A 22,429-nucleotide genomic window follows, 5' to 3' on the forward strand; every position below is an offset into this window, starting at 1 on the left:
TCAGATCTAAACGAATGAATCGAAAAGTCTTGTTTCTGTTCCCATCTTCTGTACAGACTTTCACTGTAACCTCAGTCCTGTTACTTGACAAGTAAATGTCAACACATGGTCTGTGTGCTGCTCGGTAGTACAACATGGCTCATAGGTCTTGCTGATACTTCAGAACCCAACTGAATGTCACTCCACAGCTTATTTCATTTTCTGCAGAGCAGAGATGACTCCCAAATTATGACTGTACTATTGAAACTTAATCAATTTATAATAGCTTTGAAATCTGAAAGTGAACGAAAATGCTATAGATATGTTTACTCTATGTTTAATGATGATACCATTTATTATCATTTCTTTTTCAGTACCCTGATCTGGGATGGATACAAAAGGATGACATAGTAAACCAGCTGCTAAGCTTTTGTGTTTGCCTATATTTAGCATTAACCTGTGCTTATTAACATTAGCACTCTAATTTAGATAGAATTCTTTAATTTTGTAATATGTAAAATAATGGTCTCTAAAGCCAACCTAAATACGTACAGTGATATGTAGTGCTGATTTAGGTGCCGGAAGGACTTACCCATACATACGGCTTTATCGTCTTAAACATAGCCCTTTCAGCAAAGTAGCATAGCCCTTTCCTCTCTGGATTGATTGTGGATAAGACGTTTATACCTGTGTTGCTTATTCCCAGACCAGGTAAAAGACAAACCTCATTCCATTGCTTCAGTACCAGAATACAGTATGTCCACATTAGCCCTTAAACCAGTGTAGCGCTCTGGGGTCAAGCTGTGAAATCAAATTGTGATTTGAGCATCGGAACTGATGGGGTCAGGTTGCCTTAAGGTCTGCGTGTGTGCAGGCTCTTCTCTTACTGCTTTGTTCTCAGTAACCTCAAACTCTCCCTCATTTAAGTACCTTCATCTCCTCTAGTTCTCCTGTATCCCTTCAACGTCTTTCCATATTTTCAGCTCTTCTCCTTTCTCCTCTACTTATTCAGCGGGGAGAAAGCACGTGTTGTGGCTGACGTGAGGGTTAATTATTCTGCCATTACATGAGTACTTATAGGGCAACTGACAAGCCACACAGAACAGGTAACTGTCAAGCTCATCCTGCAGCATTTCTCATAGTGAAAATACTAACATGAGCCTCTCTGCTCTTTCCAGCTGCTAATTTTCACTGAAACTGCAGCATTTTAATATCATGGAGATTTCTTTCCCCATTGTCAACTTCAGATGAAAATCCAACAGCTTGGGAAGTTTTAAGCCAGGCTGGAAGTGAAGGATGGGGGAGGCAGGTGGTGGCAACCACCACTTAATAGCACAATCACAGAGTCTAATTTCTTTGGGAAACCAGGATAAAAATAACATTTAAACTGGTATGTTTATTAAAAAACTGTGTGCATAAACCTGCCTAAAATCAGAGCCACTCCTCTTCTCTTATTAGGTAGCATTTATTCTCCTTATTTAGTGCATTTAAATTCATATTTACTCAGCTACAGGAGGAAGTGAGGGATCTTTCAGAAGGATGCCTGTGTCTGCTCATGTGGACTTTATGCTTCTGTGTATTTGAACGCTGGTCTAGCGGTATTACCAGCTAAGTAACAGGTATGCGAGAACATTGCAAAGTATTTGGTTTGCTAACAAAATCAGATAAAAATTGCTGTTGCAAAAAAATTGCTAGTAACTTTTGTTATTCCATGCCTCTGCTCCAAAAATGTATATGCAAAGGTGACAGAATGAGTCAGTGGTCCTACTAATTTGTCTGCTGACAAATTCGTCAGAGTTAATTAATTCATTTTCTGTACCGTGACTGTCAGCCTTGTAATGGGATTTTATAAAATTCATCATTGGTTATTGAAGAAAATAATTGAAGAAAGAAAAGAAAAGAATTTCCTCATCTCAAACTCTTCTGCTAGAACTGTTTCTTCTAAAGCAGGCAAATGCATAACTGGGAAAGCACATTTATTCTAAATGAGCATTTTCCTGAATATAAAGGTAAAAAAATAAAGCAACGATAAGCATAGAAAATAGTGGATTACAGGTGCAAAAACGATTTTCCATGTCGTACTCTGTCCCAATTCTTTGATAAAGCAGACACTGAAAATTTAACCAGTAAAATATACTGAACTGGTTTTGTTTCTGCTGTTTGTCTGTCCTGTCTTTGGTGGGATATTCAGGAAATATAAGATTTTATAATTTATAACAAAACTCTGTCTAAAACACAGCTTGGCTGGAACGTTACCTAACATGAAGTCTTGGCAAACCCCAAGGCAGAATAGATTTGGGTACTACAGGTCTTGATGATGACGGTTGTCATGGATCCCTTCAAGGTGTTTTATGTGCCATCTTCTCCTCCAGTGTTAGTGTGGTTTTGGCACACTCTGTCTCATTTGATTAACTGACTTAAGCTTTTACCTTTGGAGTAGGATTTGATTGTTCATAAACCTAGTTTGCTGATTATAAAAACCCTAGATAGGGAGATCACACTTGTTCAGAAGTATCCAAATGAATGCAGTGGCTTTGCATGAAAAATAACGCTCATAAACAGAGTGGTAGAGTTAGCAGAGTGTAACCGTGTCTCTTGTGCCTGCTCTGGGCTTCAGCCTGCCACCCTGCCGTGCTGCAAGAATGTATTTGCAGAATATAGTGGAAAGAGCTGGAAAAGCTTGTGTAAGGGTTGGGCAAATGTTGAGCTTCTGATACACAGAATCAAACTGTTTTGAACCTTGAAAGAATGATGAAAAAAATTCAGAAGGGACTTCAGGAAGTCACACCAGATCTTTGTCTTATTGGAAGCAATTAATGAAAACTGGGTCTATACTGTGACTTCAAAGACTTGATTTTATAAATGAAGAACATATCTTATTTATTTTATAAATAAACAGCATATCTTCAAGACTGTCAGTCAGCTGATAACTATTCAAGAATACACTACCGATTTCTGTAACATGTAGCTCTTACTGTGCTTGTTCTCGTGTACACGAACACCAACCTGATGAACCAAAAATATGCCGTGTTCTTTTAGCTGGCAGGTTTTCATGGTCTTGCTTTTTCAACATTTAAAAATGTGGTTGCAACAGCAGGTTGCCCTGGTGCTCCTATTCTTTTTATTGGAAGAACGTTCATTTCTCACATTATTTGTTAAATCTTCATTGCCCTCCCTTGGCATCAAGCAGGGATGAGAATAATCAACTCATTCAAGACAGTTTCACAGTCTTGCTAAAATTCTTTACCAGAACTGCTGCAAGCCAGTTCTGTCATTTCAGAATTTCTCATCTGATGTGCAAACAGGTGTTTATTATATCAACTAAATATACCTGCTTCTTAAAGCTCCCTTCTGAGTGGATACAGCTGCTTCATATCTTCTCATTTGAGCTTTGAACAGAGGAGTCTCCTGCAGGATCACTTCAAAATTTGCCGAACTGCTGACTTTACCAAACCTGTGAAATTATCCTGATGGTTTGAAGTTGTGACTTAGATTTTGGTTAGTTCTTCACTTTTTATAATTTTCTTTCCTATATATCCCAGAAAGGACCAGGGGAACAAGAACATGAATATAGAAACCCTGATTCTGATCTCTTTTATACATCCATAATCCAAGAGTAAACTTACATTATTTTGTGATTTTATACCACTGTGTAACTGCTGTAAGAACAGATTAAACCTCAAGTGCAATGAAGTAGAAGGAGTGTGAACTGAACCCTATATGGTCCAGAATCAGCTATATAGGCAACAAGGTTAGATGCAGAAAAACTGTAATCACATTTTTATCAGTGTAATATTTTTAAAACCTAATTCACAGTGGTGTACCAAAGGTTAAATCTTTATGGGAGAGGTTTCCAGGAGTCTTTGAGAACACCCACTTGCTCTAAACCTGCTGCTGTCAACTGCAGCCTTCACAGCATTTCACAGGCTGCTTCTCTACTGGAAACATCCCAGCATCTGAATTGATAGATTTAAGATTATATGATTTTGCAGAAACCTGGTGGTTGTGTAAAAGCTATTTTACTAAGACCTGAGAAGGAGGGTGCAGTTTTAGGTTAAATTCAGATCAAAAGGCTTTGAGAGAAGAGGCTGCCTTTTATATTACCCAGCTGAGCTGACCTTGCTTACTCTGTCTTCATTTATTCATGTAGAGTGTTCAGGTTTGTTGCTTCTGAAATAATGTTATCTTTCATTTATATCACCTGAAATTAATCCTATTTACTTGTTACTGGGTGACAACAAAGCTTCAACAAGAGTTAATTTTCTTACAGAAAGTTAATCAAGAACAACCGTTTAGAACTAGCTGGTGAAACATTTTTGGGATGTCAATAAGGACCTTGATGTTTTCCATATAGGCCATAAGATATCTCTGACTGCTGCAGGAATTGGTCATGATCAGGACTGGAAAATGGAAACACTTCTCTAAGCAAAGACTTGTTCTGCTAAAATGAAATCTCATTGTTGTATTGAAGTCTGCAAAAAGAAAATACTGTAGAAACAGGATATAAGGAACATCTGCAAATCAAATAAGAGTTTTCTGAGTGAAAAAATTGTGTCATAGTCGTATTTGCTTTTATTGTTAATATTATTCCCACTGTAAATATGGGGAACAGGAGAGTGAAGAAGGTACATTACTTTCCAGCAACCATCCATGCATGCTGTGGCGGTACAGAGATGTACACACAGAATTCACAAGAGCTGGGTGGGCACTGCAGCTGTTGCATCTTCTAGCTTCTGTTTGAAAAAAGAAGAAGGGAAAACGTGCGTCTCAACATCAGCAGTGAGAGCAAGCAGACTATGTACGTCAGAGTTTTATTTACAGCACACCATTCACTAGATACTATTTTGCAGTTGGATTATTTCTCCTGAGAAGAATCCCGCTTGTTGCTGGGCTTTCTGCCCTGGAATACCATTTTTACTTCATTACCAGTGGGACTCCCAGTGCCAGCAGACAGGGGATTAGTGCAAGCATCAGGCAGCCCCATGGCTCAGGATTTCTGAGCTCAAGGCAGACAGTGAGAATCAGCTTGAACAAGTGTTTTCATTGACTAAACTGCATACAAGTGATAAAAGGTATATAAGTTATGTTCTTTCTTGTGAGAGAGACAGACGAGTGACTTACAGAAGCAACCACAGAGCCTAAGCAGCAATAGCCGTTCCCACATGCTTTTCTAAGGGGAGTCAACATCCGGGCTGGGGGTACAGATTTGAGTAGATGTAGCTGACTTTCAGCCACTCTAAAAAACATGGCAAAAGAGCTCCTTGTTGACCACTTTTTGAGATGTGTTTTCGGTCAATATTTCTTCTGATAAAACATCTTATTTTCTTGTTCTTTAGCCAAGTATTTCTGATATATAATTGTCATAGCGCTGAATCCGATCTGTGTGCAGAAGTTCGAGGGTTTCTCCAAGATTTTTTTTTTCCTATGTGTTTATATTACACCCTGGAGTTCATTCAGATATTTACAGTTTGTCCTGAGATTTTCAAAACCTGATGAGATTTATATATGCAAAGTGAGATTAGAAGTTATCATTACACATTATATTTGTAGCTGCATTTCCTTGTTCCTAGCAGAAAAAAACAAGTGTGCAAACATGGAAAACAAAGTTCTTCTGTACTAGAATCTGCTTGTTCATTTTCTAACAACTTTTTTCCTTCCTTTTTTTTCTTGCTATCACAGTGCAAATAAGTGGCAGCTTTATGAGGAGTGACAATTTGTATAGGATGTTGAAGTTCAATTTTTTTCTCATCAGAGTCTGGAAGGAAGGCTGTGGCCAGTTCATAACTGACTTGCTGCAGTAATTGACTTATACCCTTGTCCTTCAAGTGAAAGAGTGGGAAGCGTAGTTATTGAAAAATATTATTGGAGCAATACATTGAAAGGTCAGGTCAGATCTGGCATTTGGGTGATCTTTTATTTCTCCAACTCCGTAATGACAGGCTAATTTTGCCTGAACTTCATCTTAAATCTTAGCCCTTCACTGTAAATGAAGTGTTGCTGGATATTAGGCTTGAGGAGCACCAGGGGACTGAGTATTCCATAGAAAAGGAAGGCAAGGCATATCTGGGGAATCAGCAAGCGAAGACAAACCAGTATGGTACAAGCACTCTTTGATGAGATTGAAAATACTAAGATTAAAACATGTGATGTATGTGGGGAGACTGAATGTACAAATGGAAGAGTAGAAGTGTTGAGATAGACAAGCAGGACATTTGTAGGTAGTGTGTGTGCATGTGCATGCGTTTAAACATGCACCCAGTCACATTGTTTACCTAAAACTATGTAAACAGAGTATAAGGCAGTCAGACATTCAGAAGTTTAAAAGATGGCTGAACTATGGTTGCCTCTCAGGAAACTGTGGTGAAATTCCTCAGTGAGGCAGTGTCTTTCATTTTGGACTTTCTGCTCTTCCCCAGCTCCACAGTGCTGTGTTGCCAGTGCTTTACATGAAAAAGATAGGGTTTAGGAAGACAGTTAGAGAGCTCCTTGCAAGCACACCTCAGTATTCTCACATGAACTCTTAATGCTTATGCGGCAAGGAATAATGTCCAAAGCAGCTTTTGAGTTGTTTATTGTTATTTTGCTCCACATTCTGACATGTAGTACCAGTCACCCCTGACTCTTTTTGGTTTTACTGTCATGAATTTAGACATTTCTGAGTGTAGACAAGCAGAAGACAAAAGGTCATTCTCTGTTTTGTTCCCAGTGCTCTTTCTCAGTTCACTTCCTCTGGGAATAGTTCAGAAAAGACACTGTGCAGCAGAAGACTCAGTGTGAGGCAAGAAAGCCAACTGGGTTTTGTTCAGTAGTTTACTGAGGGTCTCTGTGCATATAGTTTAACATTTCAGTTGGCAAATGTGAGCTATTACCAGTGGATGAGGATTGATTAGACAACTGAAGAAATCATCTGGTTAGGGCATCAAAAGATCCTGCTTTTTAACACTTTGTGACTTTGAAGTCGCTTATCCTATCCGGATTGCGTGAAGAGCTTTAAGCCTTGTGAGTAAAAGGTACTGTATAAACATCAACCATTGTTATCGATAATTTCAGATGTTCAAATTCTTCTCCATTTTTGCGAGCAATAGAACACAGTTTTAAGTTTCTGAAGACTCAGGGTAACGTGATGAGTGCTGAATTCCTATGATCACTTGCTGTGGAAGTATCCTGGAGAACGTATATGCTCTTTTAAAGTTGTATCCTTTTCCCCTCCATGCAGCGTCCCATCATCTCCATTTGTTGGGGTCACAGGGATTCACGCCTGCTGATGGCTTCTGGACCTGCATTGTACGTTGTTAGAGTCGAGCACAGGGTGTCCAGCCTGCAGCTCCTGTGCCAGCAAACCATCGCCAGCTGTCTGCGGGACGACAAGGACATCAGCAAACTGACCCTGCCCCCTCGGCTCTGCTCATACCTTACCACTGCCTTTATACCAACAATCAAGGTAAAAGAAAATAAGTGTGTGTGTGTGTGAGGAGGAGGAAAGGGTTGCTTGATTTCCACTCTCCATGCTGCTCCTAAGTGACAATGAATAAATGATGAGATATTCTGATTATCATAATTATCATTTTAAAAACTTGATTAAGGGTCATTCCTGTCTTCTTCAAGAGCCCACTGATCCATTTGGTGCCTATTAAAATCTGCAAAGAGGGCTCACACATGCTGATCTGTGTTATTCCACGGGAATGGCCTTTCCAAGGGTAAAATATGCTGGTGAGTCACAAAGACTTCTGAAGAAGGTCATGCTGATGATAATACTGTGTCACAGTTGCAGGAGAGATTCACAGTGGTTCAACTGTTGCCTCCCTACTTGTTACATGAGTCCTTATATTGCCAGCAAAGTGATACTTAAGACCTGTGGCTGCCCAAATGTTTCTACTGACAGTGAGTTCTGCTGACCTTACTGCTCCAACACTGCTGTGGGGAAATGAACCTGATATTATGGCTTTTCCTGTACCACAAGCAGAGCCAACCGCTCAACCCCTTTGTTTCATGGTTTTGCCATCAGTTACACCTCAGGATTTCCGAACTCTGTATCACAGCCTATAAACCAGAGCATTACCCCTCTACTCTGCCCTGGTGAGACCACATCTGGAATATTGTGTCTAGTTCTGGGCCCCTCAGTTCAAGAAGGACAGGGAACTGCTGGAGAGAGTCCAGCGCAGGGCAACAAAGATGATTAAGGGAGTGGAGCATTTCCCTTATGAGTAAAGGCTGAGGGAGCTGGGTCTCCTTAGCTTGGAGAAGAGGAGACTGAGGGGTGACCTCATTAATGTTTACAGATATATAAGGGGTGAGTGTCACGAGGATGGAGCCAGGCTCTTCTCGGTGACAACCAATGATAGGACAAGGGGTAATGGATACAAACTGGAACACAAAAGGTTCCACTTTCATTTGAGAAGAAACTTCTTCTCAGTGAGGGTGACAGAACACTGGGAACAGGCTGCCCAGGGAGGTTGTGGAGTTTCCTACTCTGGAGGCATTCAAGACCTGCCTGGACGCCTTCCTGTGTAACCTCATCTAGGTGTTCCTGCTCTGGCGGAGGGATTGGACTAGATGATCTTTTGAGGTCCCTTCCAATCCCTAACATTCTGTGATTCTGTATGTTTTTGTGTTACGTGTTATTTGTGTACGTAGCATTAATTTGAGCCAGTTTCAGATCCTTGTTAAAACAATGCAGAGCTAGAATAACTAATTTAAGATCAGTAGAGCTGGCCCATCTTAAACAAGTACAAATTATATTTATAAAATAATGATTCAGCACAGTTCCATTTGGGTACTGCTGATCAGGGCAATTTGTGTGACTGTGAAACAATTAATTTGCCAGCGAAGAATAAATGCCTTGCTCTAACCATAATTCTCCATCTCCAAAGACTCAGAGGATTTAACAGACCAGTGGTTCTCAGTTCTTTCTAGCATGCCTACTTCTCCCTAGAATGCTTTCCATGTTGTCCCAGAACCACCCCTGCAGCTCTCTTGAGCATCAGTGATGCTTACTTGGCTCTTAGGGAAGGGATGGAATGGGTTGGGATGGGATAGGATGAAGGCAGCAGCTGACTGTAGCAGGGCTGGGAGCCATGATGTGCATCAGAGAGGCAGAGGCAGTACAGGGGTCCATCATAGCCAACAACCCTTCTGTCATCTAGAGGGGATGTTGGGGTGGGGAGCAGCCACAGGGCTGAGGCAGGGTTCTTGGAAGCCTTGTGCCCTTGCTGTTTCATGGGCATTTCTGGCGCCTCCTCAGCACTGCTTTGTACTTTACCCTGGCTCTCCCCCAGCCACACATTCCCACCTATCTTGTCTGCCACGCCGGTGCCTGGCAAGACACCATTTTCCCTGCAAACATTCCTCTTCCCCCTCTGGCTTGAGGACTACAGTATAGATCACTCCTCAGCCCATATCCATCTCACCAGGTTAAGGAGGTTCCCTTTTTCTGCTACTTTTTTTTCTTGTATTTTCATTTTGAAAGAAACTCTCATGACTTATACACGTTAGTAGTATTTGTGTCATGCAGGCTATATGGGCCTGGACAAAAGCAGTCCAATTCAGCTCAGTTAGAACTGAGCTCTTTATGGATTAATACAGTGTGCTGGCAAGCAGTGCAGAGTAACCTACCCTGAGCTTTGTGCTCGTATTTCTCCACACTGGATGTGAATAGGCCCTCAGCAAAGTTGGGTCGTGTCCTTGGAAGTGATATAGGAGGTACAAGCTTCTTCCAGAGTGATAAAGCTTGTGATAAAGCTGGGAGTTGAATACAGGTTTGTTGTCTAATTCAGTGTTCTAACCACAGGTCCAGCCTTCCTCTTTGATGTAACTAGTTTTAGTTTTCTGCATACAACTGCTTTTGACCAAAATAAATAATACACAGCCATGCTGTCTAGTGGGGGGGTCCTGCGTAGCTCACACAGTAGTCTCTACTAATCTTGACCTGCCAAGTTAGAGTTGCGTTCAAATTCAATTAGTTGTGTTGGAATTAAATCACCATAGAAAAAGAAAAATAACAATAACCTATAGGAAACTTTCTCTTTCCTTCCTTCATTTAATTAAGCCTCCTATCCCAGACCCAAACAATATGAGAGATTTTGTCAGCTACCCAACAGCTGGTAATGAACGGCTGCACTGCACAATGAAGCGGACAGAAGATGACCCAGAGGTCGGTGGTCCATGTTATACTCTGTACCTGGAATACCTTGGGGGACTGGTGCCTATCCTGAAAGGACGTCGTATCAGCAAGTTGCGGCCAGAGTTTGTCATCATGGATCCTAAAACAGATGGAAAAGCAGGTAGAACTGAACTGTTGCTCTGTATAAAAAACTATTTAGAAAGACTTTAAATATTAAATCTTCAAGAGTTAAAGAAAATCTATGTATGCAAAATGGAAAGTGGCATCTGATTTTTTTTTCTGATGTGAAGAAAAATCTTCAGTGTGACGTGGGCTCGAGCCTCTGAAATTATACCATGCTGTCTTCTGTTTCACAAAAGGGAACTTTTGTGTTTTGAATAGTGGGGAATACATCACTAATTAGCAGAAAATACTCTTTAGTCTCAACTTGAGTCAACTGGATGCTATTCACCTCTCTGAATTATGTTTCCTTGAGTCCAAAACATTGGAAATTCGGAGTTTATAGTAGACAGGGTGAAGAACATTAAATAATCTCTGTGTAGTTTTATCTCAACTGCTACTTGTGGATTGGATTTATGTTTCTGATGACTGATAGGTCTAACTGATATCAGTTTTATGAAGCAGCACTTACATTTTTTGCGGCGTGTCTTGATAGATGAGATCTATGGAAACAGCTTGATCTCCACTGTGATTGACAGCTGCAACTGCTCAGACTCCAGCGATATTGAACTGAGTGATGACTGGGCAGCAAAGAAATCTCCCAAAATCAGTCGAGCCAGCAAGTCACCCAAACTCCCTCGGTAACTATTTCTTGGGTATTTTTTCCTCTTTTTCCCCAGCTTTTTTTTTTCTTTTTCATCCTTCAGACATTCATTGTTTTTACCTCCTCTGTGTTTAAGATTGCCAGTCCAGTTAAAGCCTTATTTCCTCAGGGGTATTTTCAAATTCTTAAGTCCGTGCATAGGTGGCACAAATCCTGGCATAGGTGGCACTGCTGCTGTGGTGACATTGCAAGGGAGCCTCAACAAACAGATCATCTTAAACAGTGGGTTAACAAGGTTCTGTAATAATAAGCAAAACAAGCTTCTAAGCTATCAGTTTGGTTGCTTTCCTATAAGTCTTCGTTGTATTAATTATGTGTGTAGACAGAACCCTCCACCTGCACAGAGCCCCACTGGGCATCTGTCTGCCAGCTTCATGTGATGGGATGGGATTGAGGCCTTGATGCCTTCTAGCTGCAGCTGACACTTTTCCAAAGACATTATGTATGAGCTCATCCTAGTTATAAGGCAAAGCAAATGCATCCCTTTATATGGGAATACAATATGTGAAATACCTAAGCGTTAGTTTACTAGTACTTGACCCATCAGTTCCTGAGCCTAAAACTAAGGTGGCTTAGGAAAAACAAAAAAAACCCCAAACAAACAAAAAACAAACCAAACCAAACAAACAAAAAACCAAAACAAAAACAAGAAACCCCACACCAAGCACAAAAAACAAACACAGCCAAAACACCACAAACATATCTTTCTGGTTTCTAAGAGCTTAATTTTGAAGTGTTTTTTCATTATTTTTTCCACCAGTGAGCTTTTTCAGGTGCTTGATCTCTTATTCATGACCCCCTTTGTATAATGGGAGGTAGGAATAACTTTTGGCTTAGAGCAAGAGGACTGATGAAGTTTGTGGCACCTTGGTTTGCTGTACCAGCATGGAGATCTGCCAGCTGAGGTGTCATATTTCCATATCTTGAGGCTTTGCTCAACATCTGCATAGCTGAATAGCTCAGCCCTACACCTTTTTATGGATTAGTGGAAGATATATTGTACCCAGTGGAACTGCTGTAAGCTTTGTTGAATGAATCAGAAGGCATCCTTTTTGATTTACTGAATGTCAGGCCTTATATATCTTTAATTTGACCCATAACTCATCATCCTGTAGACTCTACAGTCTTCATTAGTCACTCAAAGAACAGCATACCAGTTGTCTTCATTACATCTTTATGTTCAAAGACATTAATTTTGTGCATTTTTACATACCCATTGATGATTCTAATTATTGCTTTATGTGCAGAATCAATATAGAAGCTCGCAAATCTCCAAAAATGTCTCGAGCTGCACAGGAGATATCAAGATCGCCAAGATTACCAATAAGGAAACCTTCTATTGGTTCACCAAGCCTAACTCGAAGAGAGTTTCCTTTAGAAGATATCACTCAGGTACTGTGCATGTTGTGACCAGACCTGAGTCTAAATGCATCTTCTTCCAGAGGCAGCAAGTTGTGATATAGATCCAGTTGATCACCAATAAAAATTTTTCATTTAATTACAGCTACTAGATGGAACAGTTAGAGAACTGCATCTTCCAGTTCAATATTAATCCTGGCACCACTAACGACTGTCAATGTGAATCCACATGAGAGGTTTTATTCTAGGTGCTGTTGTTGGCTATTTGAAAGCATACGTGAAAATGTTTCTGATTCAGTTTCTCTGAGCTGTCTTAATGCCACCATAGTTCTCTGCTTTGTTAGGAATCTGCAGAGACAAGGAAATGCTTGCTTCAGAGGACCATATGTTCTTTATTTCATAATTATGTGGAGAAGCCTCAGTTGGAAGGAAGGCAAGGAAATAACACTTTGTGCTCTTTGTGTTGTTCATGTCCTGTGGGTCAGTGAAACCTAGCAAGCTGTAGAACTGTTGTATACATCATTTCTGATGGTGCTCAGACATCAAAATGAGACTTCTTAATGACTGGGTATAACAGTTGCTACATAGACACATTAGGCTATTTCAATAAAATAAAAGCAAGAGCAGCTGGAATTGTATTATCACTCGCAATAGCTTGATTGCTCTGCAGATTTTTATTAGAGCTTGATACAGGCTTTATTAGGTGAACATGATCTTGTTTTTGCTTTGCAGCACAACTACCTTGCTCAGGTCACATCTAATATCTGGGGAACGAAATTTAAAATTGTGGGTTTGGCTGCTTTCCTACCAACTAACCTTGGTGCAGGTAAAAGTAAACCCTATTGATTTTTTGCATGTCAACCTCTTTTCTAACAAACAACGAATTTATGCCATGTGGTTCCTTTTAAGTGATCAAAAGGCTTCTATAACGGAGCATTTATTTTCTGTAGACAGTAGCAATTAGATTTTAAAAAATTCACTGTAACTAAAAGATATTAAAATCCATAAATACAGTAACGAGATGATCAATAAAATGTTAAAAGTCTCAGCTGTAATAAAAAGATTAATTAACAGTCAAGCCCAGACCTTTATTTTTACAGTTTATTTGAACAAAACCCAAATGAATGAAGAAAATTTTTCCAAGTAGACTATAAAAATCACAGGATTTAAGTTACTGCAATAGAAATATTCTTAAAATTCATATTTTTATAGTAATGTAGCTACTGATTATACCAAGATAACGTTAAAAAAGCTCTTACAGCATCATGCTCAAGATTCTTCAAGTCACTGCATAGCCTTATCATATGGTTCTCTTGCTGGAGCACCAGTAAATTGGTAGCTTTCATTAAAAGTCACGGTTGTCCAGCCTCCTGACCTTCTGTGTACACCATCTCTCCCTAGATAGTCCTGTTGAAAGGAAGAGGGCTAAGTAAATAACAGGGTGCCACTTAGCAGAGTGGAGCTTGGAGTTGAAATATTAATGCAAGTATTAGAGTTTCATGAGCTCTTCGGAAAACTTTTTTTTCTTATGTTGGATTATATAGTTAGGTCAGGACTACCTAATGATGCATGGGATGCAGAGTTAGCTAAATAGGTATCTTTTGTGGCTATATTGACTACTGTCAGACAAGAGATGGAGTCCCAGCTACTGGGGAGAGGACCTTCTCTGGCCTGACTGGCACACAAAGGTTGTCCTCTCAGGATACTGACTGGCACCCTGGGGACAACCAGTACTACTACTAAAGGGCAGTGACACCTTCTACTTAATGGAGTCTTATGTAAACTCTCAGGTTTGTTCCATCCACTTCTTTTTCAGTTAATTTGCGAATTTATGACATCTGCATTTGCAACGATTGTCAAAAGATAGTGTAAGAATAACCCTACAGGGTCAGACCAGAGGTCATTCTAATTCTCTCATTATCAGTGATAGATAAGTAGGGAAGGGTGTAAGTGCACATTAAGTGTATAGTGATACTTCCTTCAGATGTTCTCCCAGTCTCCAACTGGGAGACTGCAGGGACTTCCTGAGCCAGGAGGAGGTTCTTTGTGTGTAGTAACCCTCAACACATTTCCTTCCTGAGAGCTTCCAGTCTTCCCCTAAACTCATATAAGCGGGTAGCATCCTGTGGTGAAGAGTTCCAGAAGCAGAATGGAAAAATTATTTTCCTTCCATAAAAGTAGATGTGAATACAAGGTGAAGTAATTCATTATTTCTACAGATTATTTAATTACAGAGATGCTGCTTCTATTTGAAGAGAAATAGCTGAAAATAACAATCTCTTTTATCCTGTTTATGCAAAGTGTTACATAGTGATTTTGCTAAGAATGGCCCATACATGCATTTGTTCATTAATACATTAAATAAAAAGAGCCATAGCCCTTCTGTCTTGCTCTAAATTGATTCTTTCTTAGCTTTAGATGCTCTTTGTGTAACAGATTTTAAAAAATTTATTGTTATACTCTTTCTCCAGTAATATATAAAACCAGTTTGCTGCATCTTCAGCCCAGACAGATGACAATATATCTCCCGGAAGTGCGGAAGATTTCAATGGACTACATTAACCTGCCTGTCTTTAATCCAAATGTTTTCAGTGAAGACGAAGATGATTTACCAGGTAAGGAGGAGCTGGAAGTCTGCCATGTTATGGGTTAAGCTAGATGGAGGACAGATCACTTGTGTTACCAGCCTCCTCTGGTAAACACATGAATCAAAATCTCTTAGTCTGATGGGGTCCTGTAGAACTGAATTAGAATAAGGCTAATATGTATTACAGATCTTCTTTGCTAAAATATGTGGAAAATATAATCTGTATAGAGCTGCTAAATTTGGAGTTATTGGAAAAAGGGGCTTTTATTTAGTTCACTAAGAATTCTCCGTAGACCGAAACTTCGTATTCTGCATCTTTGTAGGACAGAACTGTAATGTGTTGGAAGCCAAAAAGGGTCGTTCTTGTGACCTGATGGCAGCAAAGCACAACCTGCTGATAGGAGTTTCAGTTGGAGGGCAAGTTCCCATAAAACTTTGAGAAGTGGTAGATGCCCCTCTGGATTTTTATCAATACCAAGTCTTACAGAGAGGCTAAAATGGTAAAGTATTTTATAAGTAAGGGAGATCAGGAAGAATTTCGCATTTCACTGAGGTGTAAGGTAGCAGAAGATTCAAGCAGTGCAGGGAAGGCTTGGGCGCAGGTGATGTGAATGTGGCAGGTAAAAGGACTGGAAGTACTCAGGACCTCCTCCAATTGAAAAAAAAATCATGCCAATAAACTTAACAAAGAATAGACAAGAAGATAAATTAATACATTTTCAGAATTTTCATGTCAGTGAGGGATTCCTGTTGTCAGGTCACACGTTTTTGGAGCTACAGGAGTAGCATCCTGCCAGTACCCTTTAAGGAGGAATGAGTTTGAGCAAAGCAATTAAAGACTTGTACTAGAGTCTACTGAAATAAATGGAAATACTCCCGTTATTTCAGACCAAGGTTCTGACTGCTGAAAGCGGCAAAGCCTGTGTCTGACCCAAGCATCAGAGTAGTCCTCTGGACTTCTGAAGAAATACTCATGTGCTTAAAATGAACCCCATTCTTTCATGATTTGGGGCTTGGCTTGCCTAATTTGTGTCTATATGATATTCTCCTGTAGGATCTGAAGAAAATAATAGAGACATTGATAACTGCATATATATTATGCATAGGAAGCACTCAGCATTTCCTATTATGAAACAAATCCAAGCTCACAGAAAGTAATAAAAAAATTAAAAAAAAAAAAAAAGTTAATATAAAGTATTCACATCCCTCCCTGAAAATTGGATTAGATCTGCAATATCAATTCCTTTTAGATTATTAAAGAGCTGAAATGGTACTGAGAATTACAGTTTGGTGAACACCATGTAAATATAGGGAAAATTGTTAGAGAGTTTTGTTACAGCTCTTTGAGAAGACTCATAAAAGAATCATACAACCCTGTCCTTCATAAAAGGCTTCCTCTTCCACTTTTTTCTTTCCAGTTTCTTCTGATAATTCATTTCTGACTTAGCAAATGGAGGCTACTTAAATCTTCAAGATTATTTTTGGGGATAGCCTTCTTAAAGCCTGCATATAAGGGAAAAGAGTGCCATATAGTAATGGGAAAAAGTATTGCAATGTTAATAATTATTACATGATAGCTTAAAATAAAATGTAGTAGAAAGCTGCTCTTGGGCAGTGGATTGTTCATAGTGAGGTACTCTTGGGAAAGGTGCTTTTTATTGTAGTCAGTAAAGATTTGACAAGGCAAATGGACAGTGAATTGATTTAACTTGCAAATTATGCAAATAAATCAATTAAAAAACGTTGGAGAATTTTTTTAAAAAAAAAAAGATGTAAACACTTTGGGATATTAAGCAACACTGAGATGAATGAGATTTTGTTTGATAAGGCACTTAATACCTGGGACAGAAACGTTCTGTGTTGCTCAAGCGAAGCTAAAAATTAAACCTCACGTTCTGGCGGATAAATTGCTGCCCTGCAGGCAGCTGGCTGAAAGCCTGGCCAGCCAAGCACAGAACCACACTGCCTTAGGATCAGTTCAGTTTAGCTGTTGGTCTTCTAAAGAAATGAGCAGAACTACCAAAAAATTTTACCAACATAGCCACAGACCTGTCTGTACACGTACGACGTTCATTACTGCTGCTGCTAACAGCCTAATGCTATTGAAAATATCATTATTGGGCATATGTAGATGACTAGAATTTTAATTAGAAATTAATTGGGAACTGGGCAGCAGCTGGAGGAATCCTGAATAATGAATCTCTTGCCTGATCTGATCTTGCAAATCAGAGCTCTCCACAGAATTTGGCACACTTAAATGATGCTGGATATGATGCTAGGATCCTGGATATTACTCTAGTCCCTTTTTCTCCCATAAGCCTGCTGATGCTACTTGGTCATCCTTTTCCATGGGTTTTATATACAGGAAAACTAATAAATAATCCACAATATTCTTAGGAGTTTTAATATAGTATCCCCTCATTATTATATTTTGTTCCTTCTTATCTTGACTTTTGTGCCTATACTTGCTTCCAGTGTCCTCATTTCCCTGCCATGCTCCAGCTTTTCAGTGGTAGCTCCTGTTGGCAACACCCTTGCCACGTTTTGTAAAAGGAATTGCAAGCAACAGAGCAAGCTCTGTACTTCTGCTTAAAATTATCAAGATTGTTTGTTGCCTCACTGTCACTTGTTGACCACCACCACATGGGAAAATCTTCCTATATATATTTGCTTCTTTTCACATTTCTGATCACAACCTGTCCAAATGTTGATGTTGAAGTTGTCCTGACTACAGTACCCACTTCTTGAATATTTTGGCTTCCCATCTATTTCTTCACATCTTTTCCTTACAAATCTTCTTTCAAGTACTTTATATAAAAAGTATTGTCTGTATTTAATTCCATCATATTCCTTTCTCTCTTCATTTCATCTTTCTTCTTTTTGCATTACTGTTTGCTTTGTCACCCACTATACTCAAGAGATAATACTTACCTTTTCTTCTCTTTTCCCAAATGCTGTCTGTTCTCCAGTTTTCCTAAGCTCATTGAGTCTCCCTAGACTCGATTATACAGTGCCTTCAGTGCAGATCTTCCACTTTCTCTTTTCCTTCACCTTTTTTTCTTCATGAGAACAAACACCCAATTAACTGTTGTCAGATCAGGGCAAGCTTGAGGAGCACCATTTGATCTGAAGCTCTGTTCAACATGGCACAGTGACACCTGATTGGCTCGAGAGAGTGTCACCTTGGGCCAGTGGGGACTTTCTTTTGTGCCTCACCACGAGGTAGCAGCAGCACTAAAAGAAGTGAGGAAGCCACATTTCCAGTCCTTGGACTAGGAGTAGAGAAGAGGGGGCTAGGACCATGGGCAGCCATGGATTTCTGAGTGGATTATTCTTCCTATTGTTTGTTGATGTGTTTACTAAAAAAAACCAAAACAAAACAAAACTCTTTGAAAACTAGTGAGTCCTGATTCAGCAAAACTTTCATTGATTTGAGTAGCAGTAATTAAAATTGGGTGATGAGTGAGTGAGTGCTAATTCAGATTGTGAAAGTCCTTGGGAATCATAGTGTAGGCTGAAAATGAGCTCTGAACTTAACCTCTGAAGCAAGAAGTTACTTTAAAGTTGTGCAATGTGGATCAGTGGGGACAGGCTGGCTTACTTGTTCAAACCAACGGTAAGACAAGGGGTAGTGAGTTCAAACTGGAACACAAGAGGTTCCACTTAAATTTGAGAAGAAACTTCTTCTCAGTGAGGCTAAGAGAACACTGGAACAGGCTGCCCAGGGGGATTGTGGAGTCTCCTTCTCTGGAGACATTCAAAACCCACCTGGACACGTTCCTGTGTAGCCTCATCTAAGTGTTCCTGCTCTGGCAGGGGGATTGGACTAGATGATCTTCTGAGGTCCCTTCCAATCCCTAACATTCTGCAATTCTGTGTGATTCTGTGATCCATTGATTTGGGGACCTGATAGCAGTCCATCCAAGTGCAGTGGAGTGCTTAAGCAAGTATGGGAAGATAGCAGTTTAAAAAGTCAAAGGTGAAGTGCTGAAGAAAACCCCCAAATATGTGAAATACCGTTTCAGGAGAATTCCCTATTTCAGTGCCTGTTACCCAGCTGCTTGCCTGACTGCTGCCACCAGCAAATGCTCATGGCCCCTCACCCCTCCAGGCCTGGGACTGAGGCAGCCCCACAGCACAGGCCTTGCCATCGTGTGCGAGGGGGCCCTGGAGCAGGGACAGCTGGGGTGGCGTGTGACATGCTGTGTTCTCCATTGCAGTGCCCGGCGCCCCTGGGGCCCCCGCCAGCAGCCCGCCATGCACCGTCAACATCCCCATCGCCCCCATCCACAGCTCGGCCCAGGCCATGTCCCCCACCCAGAGCATCGGCCTGGTCCAGTCACTGCTGGCCAATCAGAACGTGCAGCTGGATGTGCTGGCCAATCCACCGGCGGAATCAGGGGCTGAGGGGGCGGGGTCCTTCCCGGGGGCACCAGGCCGCTTCCCCGGCCCCGGGCCGGGGGCTCTGGCCGGGGGAGAGCTGGGCCGTGCCCCCCCTGTACCCCCTGCCCTGGCCCCACCACCACCCCCCGTACCTCCCGCCATTGCCTTGGCCGACCTGCGGGACCACGGCGATCGCGAGCATGAGCCCCCACCCAAGGCCAAGGCCCCACGGCCAGGGCCACAGCTGGCAGAAGGGGACACCGTCATCTTCGGGGCCACTCAAGAGCTGCAGCTGAACAAGATGAACCCCCCTCCACCCTACCCCGGCACCATCCCTGCCGCCCCAACCACCGCCCCGCCGCCCCCACCTGGCCCTCCACAGCCACCCCTTGATCTCTGCCTGAAGAAGGGGGACTTCTCCCTCTTCCCAGCGGGGCACTACCAGACGCCCCTGGGATACGAGCGGATAACGACATTCGACAGCAGTGGGAATGTGGAGGAGGTGTGCCGGCCACGCACCAGGATGCTCTGCGCCCAGAGCACCTACACCCTACCAGGCCCTGGCAGCTCTGCCACCTTGCGCATCACCGCCGCCGAGAAGAAGATGCAGCAGCCCTGCACCAGTGCCACCTTGAACCGGCTCACAGTCCCCCGTTACTCTATCCCAACTGGGGACCCACCACCCTACCCTGACATCGCCAGCCAACTGTCCCAGGGCAGGAGCATCACGCAGAGGCTGGACAGCAGCATAATTCATGCAACTCTGCGGAGGAACAGCAGAGAGGCAGCCCTGAAAATGGCTCAGCTGGTGGATGGTCAGAGAGCCACCTTGCAGCTTCCCCCAAAAGTCAAGAACAACGTTGTGACGGCACAGTACCAACAAAGAGTACCCACCGCCTTGTACACCTGCAGCCAATGCAGTAGCAGTGGCAGTGGCAGCAGCAGCAACACAAGCACTGGTGGTGTGGGCAACATCACTGGTGCCAACGCTAGTAGCAGCACTTCCAGTATTGGTGGCATGAGACCTGATCTGAGCACCGGGGGTGGCTCCCAGCACAGCTCCATCATTGCTCACTCTGTCAGTACTTCACCTCTGGCCTCCCAGTCCTCCTACAGCCTGCTGAGCCCACCTGACAGTTCCCGTGACCGAGCAGATTATATCAACTCTGCCTTCACAGAGGATGAGGCCCTTTCTCAGCACTGCCAGGTGGAGAAATCCATACGGCACATACCTGTGTCCTTGGCAGAAGCTGCCCTCAGTATAAAACGGCCACCGCCTTACCAGTGGGACCCTATAGTGAGCGAAGAGATATGGGTTCCTCAGGAAAGGACATCTCAGAGCTCGGTGCCCAACCCTCTAAAACCTACTCCTCTCATCATTGGGCAAGCTCAACATCTGGATATGTCTCGAGTACCATTTGTTTCCCCCAAGTCTCCAACAAGTCCAACTGCCACATTCCAGACAAGTTATGGGGTTGGCGTACCTTACCCAGGAAGCTACAGTACCCCTCCCCTTCAGGGAATGCAGCCTCCCTGTTCCCCCAAAGAAGCTCTGGCCCCCACACAGTTTGCACAGCAGGAGCCCACAGTTGTGCTTCAGCCAGGTTATCCGTCCAACCTCTCCTATTGCTCCTTGCCACCCATGTACCCGGGAAGTAGCGCTTGCTCTAGTTTACAGCTGCCACCGATCGCCTTGCACCCGTGGAGCTCCTACAGCACCTGCCCACCTGTACAGAACCCCCAGGGCACCTTGCCTCCCAAGCCACTCCTCGTGGTGGAAAAGCCAGTGATGTCTCCCCCACCGGCAGAGCTGCAAGGCCACGTGGGCACAGAGGTAATGGTGGAGACAGCGGACACCTTCCAGGAGGTGCTCTCCTTGACGGAAAGCCCTGTTCCTCAGAGGACAGACAAATTCAGCAAGAAGAGCCGGAAGCGCCTGGACAGTCGAGCCGAGGAAGGAAATGTGCAGGCCATCACTGAGGGCAAGGTCAAAAAGGAGGCAAGGACACTAACTGACTTCAATTCGCTAATATCCAGCCCTCGTCTGGGGCGGGAGAAGAAAAAAGTCAAGAGCCAGAAAGACCAGCTGAAGTCCAAGAAGCTAAACAAGACGAATGAGTTTCAGGACAGTTCAGAGAGCGAGCCAGAGCTTTTCATCAGCGGGGATGAACTGATGAACCAGAGCCAGAGCAGCAAAAAGGGTTGGAAAACCAAAAGGAGTTTGAGGACAGCCAGTGAGCTGGACGAATTCAAGTGCCGGAAGGCCAGCGAGAAGGAGGATGGGAGGCTGGGGAGCCAGGGCTTTGTGTATGTGATGGCCAACAAGCAGCCACTGTGGAATGAGGCAACGCAAGTCTACCAGCTGGACTTTGGAGGGCGGGTGACCCAGGAGTCAGCAAAAAACTTCCAGATTGAGCTGGAAGGGAGACAGGTAGGAGAGGGTTGCACACATGGGCTGGGGTGGGGAACAGGATGGGAAAGCTGTGCCAGTAATGAGCTCTGCCTCTCACATGGCCGAACGCTTCCAGCTCGTATTAGATGCTCTGTGGGAAAAAAGCTTTGCTGCATGGTTGATAGAAAATGGCTGTCAAAGGTATAGATTCAGAATGCAGGGTGAGGTTCAGTTGTAAAGTAAATTTACAAAATATGTTTGGCTTTACTCCAGCTGGACATGGGATTAAGGGTCTCCTTCAGTCTCACTGGCTTTCACTGCTGAAGGTAGGTGAGTTTCGTAATAAACACAGCAGATCTTCCCAAGGGTAGCCGCATTTGCTGTCAGTGGTTGTGGATGGCAACCAGCTGAATGAACACTGCTCCCTTGCCATGATGCTCACAAAGTTCAGCCAGGCAGTAGATAGCTCAGGCAGAGATGATGGGTGGGCAGTTAGGTTCCCTCCATGCCAGCATTTCCCCTTGTGGGTTAACAGGCCACTGGGGCTGGTTCTTATTGCTAGAGGAGGGAGGCAGTGACCCTCCCCACAACACGGTGCTTGTGGGCTGCTTCTGAACCACCCATGGGTCTGTGGATAGTTTAGAAAACTGCAACATTCAATTTTAGGCTCTCTCACCTTGCCCTGAGTGGGATGTTACTACACCAAACCCAGGCTGTTAAATGGTACCGATCAGCAGGACGCTGGACTCAGAAGAGACACATATTTATCTCCTTGTCCAGTTGTCC

General features: G+C 42.6%; 1 protein-coding gene across 4 annotated transcripts in view; it reads left to right on the top strand.

Annotated features, from left to right (window-relative positions):
- TULP4 (TUB like protein 4) overlaps positions 1-22,429 on the top strand; it is a 157,881-nt gene that overhangs the window by 126,828 nt on the left and 8,624 nt on the right. For all 4 annotated transcript variants that reach the window (XM_071806456.1, XM_065834469.2, XM_071806457.1 and 1 more), the window contains 7 exons: positions 7,196-7,420; positions 10,025-10,259; positions 10,755-10,899; positions 12,170-12,314; positions 13,014-13,107; positions 14,753-14,896; positions 19,089-21,682. In XM_071806456.1, the coding sequence (XP_071662557.1) occupies positions 7,196-7,420; positions 10,025-10,259; positions 10,755-10,899; positions 12,170-12,314; positions 13,014-13,107; positions 14,753-14,896; positions 19,089-21,682 (3,582 nt within the window). The remainder of the gene's footprint in view (positions 1-7,195; positions 7,421-10,024; positions 10,260-10,754; positions 10,900-12,169; positions 12,315-13,013; positions 13,108-14,752; positions 14,897-19,088; positions 21,683-22,429) is intronic.

Source organism: Patagioenas fasciata, chromosome 3 (genome assembly GCF_037038585.1).
Source record: "Patagioenas fasciata isolate bPatFas1 chromosome 3, bPatFas1.hap1, whole genome shotgun sequence".
In the NCBI taxonomy this organism is placed as follows: domain Eukaryota; kingdom Metazoa; phylum Chordata; class Aves; order Columbiformes; family Columbidae; genus Patagioenas; species Patagioenas fasciata.